Here is a 10,231-nt window from a genome sequence, read left to right as displayed (position 1 = left end):
ACACACACACACACACACACACAAAACAGGCAATTTGGGAGCACTAGTACTTTAAATATAATCTTGGCGGTACTTTTTCTGAAAACGGGTCCATAGACAGAGAAATAGAAATGCGAACTAAAAAAGCCAACGTTGTCACCTACCAGGTCACACCCCTCTCATCTCACCCAAACATCTCCATGGACACAAAGAGACAACTTATCACCTCGATATTTATACCAACATTATGCTACCAGTGCCAGACCTAGATTTATTAAGTAAAATCAATGGAAGCAAAAATCACTGCATGCGAAATGAAATGACTCCGCAAAACCCTTAACATCACAAGACGAGACAGGCAGAGAAATGAAGAAGTAAGAGCAGCTATCGGCATTGAGTCCTGACTGCATTACATAGAAAGACAGAATAAAATGGTTTGGCCACCTGTTGTTACGTATGTCACCTGGTCAACCAGCCTTGAGAGCCTATAACACTAAGCACTCAGGCTATGAAGGAAGAGGAAGGCCACGCAAAAGGTGGATCGAGGGTGTCAAGGAAACCCCAAGAAAACATAATATCACAACTGGAAGAGCTGCGGAGCTGGCTTCCAGTAGAAAACTACATCTCTCCTCGACGCTTAAAAGCAACAGGGATGAAAAAGTAAAAGTTAAAGTCAAAGTGAGACGTGGTGGGGGCGGAGGGCGAACAGACGCTCGTTCTGAAGCAATATCATGTAAGGCCCACACGTGGTTGTACAGGTGTGGAGATGTTCTTGGAGAGAACAGCACCAACAACAGAGAAGGAGAGAACAACAAAACAACAACAACAACAAAACAACAACAACAAAACAACAACAACAACAAAAACAAAACAACAACAACAACAACAACAGCAACAACAACAAATAACAAAAACAAAACAAACAAACAACAAAACAACCCCCTCCAAAATTTAAACAAAAAATAAAAATTACTGAAATCGAACAAAGACTTCAACACAATAATTATTTTCGGAACAAAACAAAGAATAATATTGATCTAACAGTTACCCGGAGTTGAACAAAGGATACAACAGTGTACCAGAATGAAACAGAGAATACAGCAACGTGTGCCTGGGTTGAAACCAAAAGTACAACACCGTATACCCGAATCGGAACAAAAAGTACAACATCGTCTAGATATACCTGGATGGAACAAAAAGTACAACACCATACACCTGGATTGGAATAAAAAGTACAACATCGTCTACCCGAGTTGGAACAAAGAGTACAACATCGTCTACCCGAGTTGGAACAAAGAGTACAACACCATATACCCGGGTTGGAACAAAGAGTACAGCACCATACACCTGGATTGGAACAAAGAGTATAACGAGTCCTTTTTCCGGAAATGAGCTTGAAATGCAAACCGCAAGGTCCATGCAGAAACATGATAGGTAACAAACATGCAGGGATAGATCAAACGGATGGCGAGATTATCAGTGGCGGTGGGTGGACCAAAATTTGGGTGGAGATTAGGCTGCTTCCACTTCTTTACCACCAAATAGCAAGCAATAAGACCTAGACAGTATATTGACTTTTCTATACACTCGGTGAGCGATGGTCTTTTGAGAACCATTCAAACGAGAAGAGTCACCTTTGTCTCCCATCTCTTTGTTCTAATTTAGATTCTTTTGGATGAAAGAGTTGCATTAAAAGTAGCTCGACTCGGTGTGATTTATAATTGTTAAATCTCAGCAGTACAAACACAAATATGCACACGCAGCACTTCAAACATATCATTATTCCGTCTATGACCTGGATTCTGGATTAGGCGTGTAGTCGCAGAATGTAGAACGCACCCATAGATTAATACTAAAAAGGAGATAACTAAATGAACACACCTAACAAAGGTCCAATGAGCGCGTAGGTATCTGTGTCACTGGGAGAAAGTGTGTCATAAACTTTCACCCCATTGTCAGGGCTAGGAGAGCGTGAGCCCTCAGTATAGTGTTCTTTTCCCAGTCGTCTACTTTGTTACAAGAACAGTTTCATTGCAAGGGGTGTGGGAATTGACTCATCCTTTGCTGAGCCACAAAGACATTTGATTAGCCGTTAGGTTACATTTGTACTATATTTGTAAGCGGTGACAATAGTGATTGGATAAAAGAGCAAGTCACCAAGTTCATCACTGTGTTCAACTGCTTAAGAAACTTTCATTTACTTTGGGATAGTGTTGGAGGGAGGGGGGGGGGTCAATCCCGTGAGCCCTTTACTACCCACCGCCACTGGAGATTATATTTCCATCTGCACCGTCGGACAACAGGGCTACTCCAGAGGTGACATGACATCACCCTAGATGTCTAAACTGCAAACCCGACAGAATGCGAATCGTGAAAGGATACTGATGTCACTGCTGAGGTTATACCGGCCAAAGCTTTCTTTTCTTCCACCCCCTCCACCCCCTAAAAAAAGCGTACAAAACTAATCACGTCGACTGTTATATAAGGATGACACCGGGAAAAAACCCAACCCAAAACAACAAAACCCCACCACAAAAATAACAGGAGCCTCCTTTCTCCCCGTTTTGAGATCGAGCGGAAAGAAAAGTGAAAACAAAACAATAGGAAAACACCATCAATGAAATCTATGAATGAGTCAGCGAGTGCGTGCGCGACTGGTTAAAGATTGAGAGATTGAGCGAGTGCGTACGCGACTGGTTAAAGATTGAGAGATTGAGCGAGTGCGTACGCGACGGGTTAAAGATTGAGAGATTGAGCGAGTGCGTACGCGACTGGTTAAAGATTGAGAGATTGAGCGAGTGCGTACGCGACGGGTTAAAGATTGAGAGATTGAGCGAGTGCATACGCGACGGGTTAAAGATTGAGAGATTGAGCGAGTGCGTACGCGACGGGTTAAAGATTGAGAGATTGAGCGAGTGCGTACGCGACTGGTTAAAGATTGAGAGATTGAGCGAGTGCACACTAGATGAATTGGAGATGATTCAGTGAGTGCTCACTAGATGAGTTGGAGATTGAGTGAGTGACAGAGTGAGAGTGCGCAAAATGAGTTGGAGATTGAGTGAGTGACAGAGTGATTGCTCGCTAAATGAGTTGGAGATTGAGTGAGTGTACACTCGATGTGTTGGAGATGACTGAGTGAGTGACAGAGTGAGTGTACACTATTTATGAATTGGAGAATGAGCGAGTAACTAAGCAAGTGCAGACTAGATGGTGAGTTGGAGATTGAGTGAGTGATTGAATGAGTGAAGACTAGATGGGATAAAGACTGAGTGAGTGACTTTGTGAGTGCACACTAGATGAGCTGAAGACGGAGTGAGTGCACACCGTATGAGTTGAAAATTGACTGAGTGCACAACAGATTGGTTGAAGATTAAAATAGTTCACAAGAAATGAGTAGATGTTTGAATAAGGATAAAGAAAATAGATTGAATAAGTACGGACCTGGTTTACACAGACATCAGCTCTTATTTCTCCGGTGTGTGAGTTTCACTGCTTTATTATTTTTTAAAAATTTGGTAGGCATAGAGCATAAGAACTTTTTTTGTTTCATTTTTTGTTGAGGTAATGGTAGATGGAAAGTTGGCTTATGTCATGAATTTAAGAGAAAGAAGAGAGGGAAAAATGAACAGGGCACACTGTGGTATGAGTTTCTGCGAACGACAGGGAAATGAGCCAGGAAGCAAGGGTGAGTCCACACGGCTACATGGGTCAAGCTCACGGCAACCACCATTACACCAGTTCAGTTCTCAAGTGCGGATGACCCCAACCTGTCTACGTGCAACGTCACTAGTCCTAGGGGGCGCACCTTCCGCCCGACCCCGTGTCCGACGAGTCTAAGCCCCGCCTCTTGGCGGACGCTAGACTGTTGATGGACTCGGAGCTGGTGTCCAGGCCGCTGTCCAGTTTCCCGGAGTGACCAGAGGCTGAGGGCTGGCGCTTCAGTCTGGTGGTGGACATTCGTCGGCGGAGGTCTGCTGGAGCTGTGGTGAAAAGAAGGGGATATAAATTGTTTCAAATTTTTTTGCAGCTTCCTCACTGTAAAGTCCCAGATCATTTTCATTTAAAAGGTTGAATCTTTTTTTAAAGGTTTTTCATTAGAGGAGTCACTTTATACTACAGTCAAGAGTCGTCTAGCTATAACTATGGCAAGCTCAAGAGAAAACTATTATAAGAGTGAGAAAAAAGAAATTCTTAACCGACCGTACAAAACTGGCTACAGTGTACCGAGCGCAGTATTATGTATCCTCAATGCAACGTTTTGTTTATATTTAATTTGAACTGGACAAAGCGAACTACCCCCCCCCTCCGGGGTTCTTTTGTTCAAGGTACACAACTCCGAACACTGTAGCTTTTTTTTTCAAAACAGGAATTGTGTCCCCTGTTCTATTCCGCCTGCCGCCGCCTGGCTCAACGTCGCGGCAAAAGCCATGTTGCGGGAATGAATTCTTCCCGTGCAGAATTTACGATTTGATATATCTGCAGCTATGCGTGTTTCTGCTTGTCGCTACAATAGATTTACAAAGTTATGTGCGCGCAGTACTTAGTTTTTGAGAAATTTTATATTAAAATTTTGTAGTTTCACAACATTTCAAACATTTTCCAATCCAATTTTTCGATTATCTTGATAACGACTCCAAAAAATCCTACGAGTTTTATAGAGCAGACAGAGCACATGATTTTCGACCTCATGGTATAAGTGACTAAAAACGGCCAAAAATGTTAGAGAGAACTTCCTAATTCAAAGGTGGCGTAGTGTTAGGACGTTGACCTGCCATGTCCATAGTTTCCCAGATTATAATGCTTTGTATCTTTTTTTTTATACCACACGTATAAAAAAAGATAAAAAGCATTATAAACGATCCACCACACCCCTTTTCCACCCAAATTGTAAGATCACACAGCGGCAGATATGTACCTCCAAAAACAAAAGAAAGAAAGATATAAAAGAAGTTTTTTACCATCTAGCATAAGGCTTTTGTCAGAATGAGCCTAGATGTGTGTTGCTCTTAGAGTATGTATCTGTATATAACTCCAAAGGTCTAGTATTTAAATTCATGCATGTGGTTGAATGATGCATTTGATGTAAATGTACATTTTGTCAGCTTTACTTCTCCTTTCATATTGAATTTCAATGAGAGTAATATATATGATTTAAATTTTTTATGTACACCTGCATGTGTTTTTACGGTCCTGTACAGCCAAGGAAAATTTCCCTCTGGGATAATAAAGTACTATCTTATCTTATCTTATCTTCTCTTAATAGTGCTTGCCTTAATTGACTTGAGCTCTCGTCCCTCCCCATGAGAGTTTGCTCATCTCCGTGAATGCTCGAGGCTCGGAACACCCAAGAGGTTCTGGCCATATCTCTGTACATACTATTCCCTTTCTTACATTACAAGCGTGGCCATTGTGCAATAAATACATTAATTGATTACCGACTTTGCTTCTCCTGAAATCCTTACTCAAGTCAGACTGACTTTCAGCCCGGAATATCCATGGGTTATGAACCAGGTCGTGCCGTAACTGACAGAAAACATGTGAAAGCCTCCCCCCCCCCCCTGTCTGATCTCCCATCCAATACTCATGCTTTCTGCTATCCGCTAGATTGTCTTAACTATCTCTCCCATCCCTATACCTGAATCATCCGCTAACTGACTTCAACAATCCCCCTCCCACCACACGCCACAAAACAACAAAAAACAAAAACAACAAAACAAAACAACACAACCCCCCCCAAAAAAAAACAACAACAACCCCCCCAAAAAAACACAAAAAAACCCAAATAAAAACAAAAATCCCCAAACAAACAATTCCCCGTGCAGATATCACCCCCCCCCCCCGCCAAATCCCCCAATCCAAGGCATCTATTCAACTGTCCTCGACTATTTAGAGTAAATTTCGACCCCCACCCCCCTGTCCTCCCCCCTTTCCTCCTCCATTTCTTAAATCAAGCACAAATCGTCTTTGGCGTACGATGTCATGGCGACCCCAGTACAACCCAACATAGAGCAGAAGCCCGGTATGTGTGTACTATGTCAAATGAGTTCCGAATGGCGGCTACAGATTACTTCTTACCCCCCCCCCCCCCCCCCCGACCTCTTTCCCCTAAGCAGCGTGCACATCAAGATGGTTATAGTAAGGTCCTTGGTGCACACTGACCTGTCGCGTCCTTGGCAGATGTCCTTGAGACGACACTGCCCCGCCTCCCCCGCCTGCCCTTCTCTTCCGTCCCTGCCTCAGGCCCAGGGCAGCTGGGGTCATGCTCCACAGGGGGCGCCGGTTCCCACTTCCGGCTGGCCCGCCACGAGGCAGAGCACTGGTTCTCATACACCTGGGGGTAATACCAACTGATCAGAACGGGTGCAACAGAGGAGAAGTTAGCGGGCGTCCTTCTGGAAGGGTTGGGTGGAGGCCATTGAGAATGTGAGACGAGTTTGAAAACTTAGAATGCCAAGCAGTGCAAGATACTGTCCAGAAGCCCTGTCTTCCGTATTTACTGAAAATTAGCCCCTCCCCCTTTCCTCAACTCCGGCCCTCAAAAAGCGAAAATAGAAAGATTTGTATAATGATTTGTATAATGATTTGTATAATGATTTGTATAATGACCATCACAAAGGAAAAAATAAAGCGAACAAAAAAAAATAGTGAAAGTCAAACTCCTTATATTCATGGATATAAAATCTACTCAAAGTAAGAGGCTAAATCTCCCAAGACTGAAAGGATCTAAGAGAACTCACACCACGAGTCAGTGTGGTATAGCTCTCCATGTGGGTTTATCGCTTACGAGAGCATTGAGAAATTAAACTAAACAAAGGCAATTAGGTATCCGGCAACGCTTCGTGACTCTCAAACATGAGGAGAAATTAATTTCATATTAGACCGTTTCCACAATGTGACTCCATAAAATAGCTTTCTCGTCGACCTTTCCTTTATCACAAGATTATCCTCCAGTATTTGATCTATGCTGTGTATGACTATATATGGTCAAACCTTTTATATATGGATGTGACTGTCGAACAATGGCCAAAATATAACAGAAGCAACAAAAACATGTTTTCTTAGGAGACTGTTGAGAATTTCTCAGAAGAAAAAAAAATCAATTAGGGCAGTACTTGAAGAAGCTCGCGTGGGCTGCATGTTGATAAAACAATTAAGAAGAGACGATGCAGTTTTCTGGAACTCTTGAACAGACATAAAAGCCTTGATCATCTAGCTCTCACCGGTAAAACCGAAGGCAAACGGGACAGGAGTAGACTCAGAGCTTCTTACTTGGAAAGCCTCAACGGATGTGTGACTGGGAAAGTTCATGATAATAAAGCTTTTTTTTGAGAGCATCCGAGCAAAGGAATGAATGAAGAACCATGGTGGCCAATGTCTCCCGTAGACCAGGCACTTGATGATGATCATGATATGGTCAACTTTATAGTAGATAAAATCATTATAAACACTTGTTTCATCACGTAAATTAATTGTACTTCGCCTTCTCTATCATATCTGTATTTTTATCTCATAAACGTTTAGCTTACGTCCATGTACAGAAGGAATGTAAGTTACACCTTGCATCCTCCTCTCATTGAGACCCTGTACACCCCCCCCCCCCCACACACACCAACCCCAACAAGACTTATAGCCTTAGCTCTACGTTTCTTAATAATAATAATAGATAATAATAGATAGCATTTGTATAGCGCATATCCCCGCTCAACAGGAGGCTCTATGCGCTTTACACTATATTATTACCCCAGCAGACCATAGAACACTCAGAAACATTCTCTGCTTCCCGGGAAGCATACAGTGCGAGCAGCCGATTAAGCGCTCAAACACTAACAAACTGACATGATCTTTCGCTGTCTATAGCCGGGTACCCATTCCCACCTGGGTGAAGTGAGGAAAATAAGTGTTAAGTGCCTTTCCCAAGGACACAACATCGGGCCCCTGACGGGATTCGAACCCACGACCTTACGGTTGCGAGTCCGAGAGCCTAACCACTAGGCCACCGACGCCACATAATTTCCTCCCATGTAAGCCCCCCCCCCCCGGGGCCCAGCGTCCCCCCCCCACCCGCCTCATTGGACCGTCACCCCTATGTCTGACCTTGAACAAAAGTTTCAGCTCCGCTCTCCAATCATTTGGTGTCACTGAGTGCTGGGTGTGACTCACGCTACAAGACTCCGGCCAGGCGGTGCTAGTTCTGTTGGATGAGTCCATTGAGGAGACAGGGTCCCAGTCCTCGGGGTCATAGGGCAGGTGGACCATCTTAAATACGTAGCTTGGCTTGTTCCGGAAGTCGTTCTCAGCGACACAGGGTATCACTTCCTTGTCGTTCTTGTAGCCTAGGGCGTAGAGCGGGCTTTGGGTTTTTCTGGGAGAAGAAGTATCAGCATCTGTTGTTTCGGAGGTTTTTGTGTTTTACAAGTTGTCGCCACTACCACCAAAACCAGGGGCGAAGTGTCTATATAATCAAATAATCACTGCTTCCCTTCCTAATTCTGAAACATTGTCGCTGTCAAATTCATCCTTAAACGTAAACCTCTTTAATTAAATGTAAAAAGGCGTTCGTAATCAACAATGAACAGTATGCCTAACATTCAAAACGGTTTCACGGCCTCAGAAAAAGCCTCCTCACCCCTCTCGGGCCACCCCATAAGCAGTCGCAAGCTTTGATTGAGTAAGCTTAAAGTGAGTCTGGAAGAGTCTACCAATAGATTTGAAGGGAACATGTACATAGCAGTCCAAGCTGTTTCATTGCCACATATACCCTGTTCACCCCTTTGGGGCCACAGTTAAAATCAATCTCAAGCCCTGATTATGTATGCTAACTAAAGCTGGTCGAGTCTACCTCACAAATGTGAGGGGAACTAACTCTTAATAATCTCTTGACTGCTGCGTGTACTTGTTTTTTTCCCTCGACTTTTTACCGTCCTATAATCAGATCGTGACCTCGATTATGACACCAGCTCCTGGCCGCGAAAGGCTAACAAAAACAGCCAAATGTGAACTTTAAAAAAGGATAACTGTCATGTTCTACCAAAGAGTTAGACTGATTGGTAGATCTATAACATATAGATCTAATACTGACATCTCTGTTTCTTTGCTTTGTGTTTATGTATTCACATCTAAAGTTAAATTTAATTTTAGTTGGAACTGATATTTAATAAGATACTTTCCCGATTATTTTGGCGGTTGAACATACAATATGAATTTCGGATTTGTTTTCATTCACAACTCAGAGTCGCCGCCTCGAGTAAGATTCTTGTGTGATATCTACAGGCCATATCTGATCCCGTTTCACTTTGATTACCCTGTCAAACAAGTCAGCCTTCGCCCCTGACCAAAACTAGTGATTAATAGCAAGACACACGCTAGAAAACAGATAAGAATTAAGAATACAAAACGGCACTTGATGAGCCAATTAAGAATGGTAATAACAGCTACAACATCATCACCACCACACCGTCATCGCAACAATAGAAACATACACACACACACGCACACACACACACACACACACACACACACACACACACACACACACACACACTCACACACACATATGAATATATATATTACACATACACACATACACAAACACACACAAAACCAACAGCAACAGTGTCGTCAAATATAATGTCAAAGTTACTGCAATCGCCAAAACATCTATGAGAACAGCCATATTCACCATCACGACAATTACTCCCCTTCAGGTAATCTTTGATGACAACACACGAGCACCTCTGACCTTATCACCTCTTGCCATCGCCCTCCTCCTCCTTCTCCTCCTCCTCCTCCTCCTCCTCATTACCATCATCAACAACAACAACGCCACCACCCTACAATACCTGTAATATCCATAGACGGGCAGACTGAGATTTGATCTGCTTCTAATGGAGGACTTCCGGTCGTCTACCGAGGTGAATGATGAGGCGGAGTCTCGCCTAGTGAGGAAGGCGGCAGACATAGGTCTAAGGGAGGGGCTTCTGCCCGTCACGTGATTTGAGGGCGGAGCCAAGTATCGAGGGCTCACTGTTACGTCATCCGCGAAACGAACGTCTTTGATAGCACTTCCGGGTCGCTTCTCCAACAACACTTGCTCCACTGCGTGAGCGCATGCGCCGTGACCGCAAAAGTACGCCTCTTCCAGAGCAGTCCTGCCCTGCAGGTTAGTTTTGTGCATGCTTAGTTTGTATTTTCGACACGCGCTCGCCAGAGCTTGCGTGATAGTCGCGTTCCCGGACATGGCAGCGTAGTGGAG

General features: G+C 43.7%; 1 protein-coding gene across 1 annotated transcript in view; it reads right to left on the bottom strand.

The window, feature by feature from the left end:
- Positions 1-10,231, bottom strand: part of LOC101860604 — a gene marked incomplete at its 5' end in the record, with an annotated part of 14,470 nt that overhangs the window by 2,407 nt on the left and 1,832 nt on the right. The window contains 4 exon segments of the mRNA XM_005108881.3: positions 3,785-3,959; positions 6,139-6,310; positions 8,074-8,341; positions 9,819-10,231. The exon segment at positions 9,819-10,231 is cut by the window's right edge and continues 447 nt beyond it. Of these exon segments, the coding sequence (XP_005108938.1) occupies positions 3,785-3,959; positions 6,139-6,310; positions 8,074-8,341; positions 9,819-10,231 (1,028 nt within the window).

Source organism: Aplysia californica, unplaced genomic scaffold (assembly GCF_000002075.1).
Source record: "Aplysia californica isolate F4 #8 unplaced genomic scaffold, AplCal3.0 scaffold00730, whole genome shotgun sequence".
NCBI classification, from domain to species: Eukaryota; Metazoa; Mollusca; class Gastropoda; order Aplysiida; family Aplysiidae; genus Aplysia; species Aplysia californica.
The sequence above is the reverse complement of the archived record's forward strand: the minus strand, read 5'-3'. Positions and strand labels throughout refer to the sequence as shown.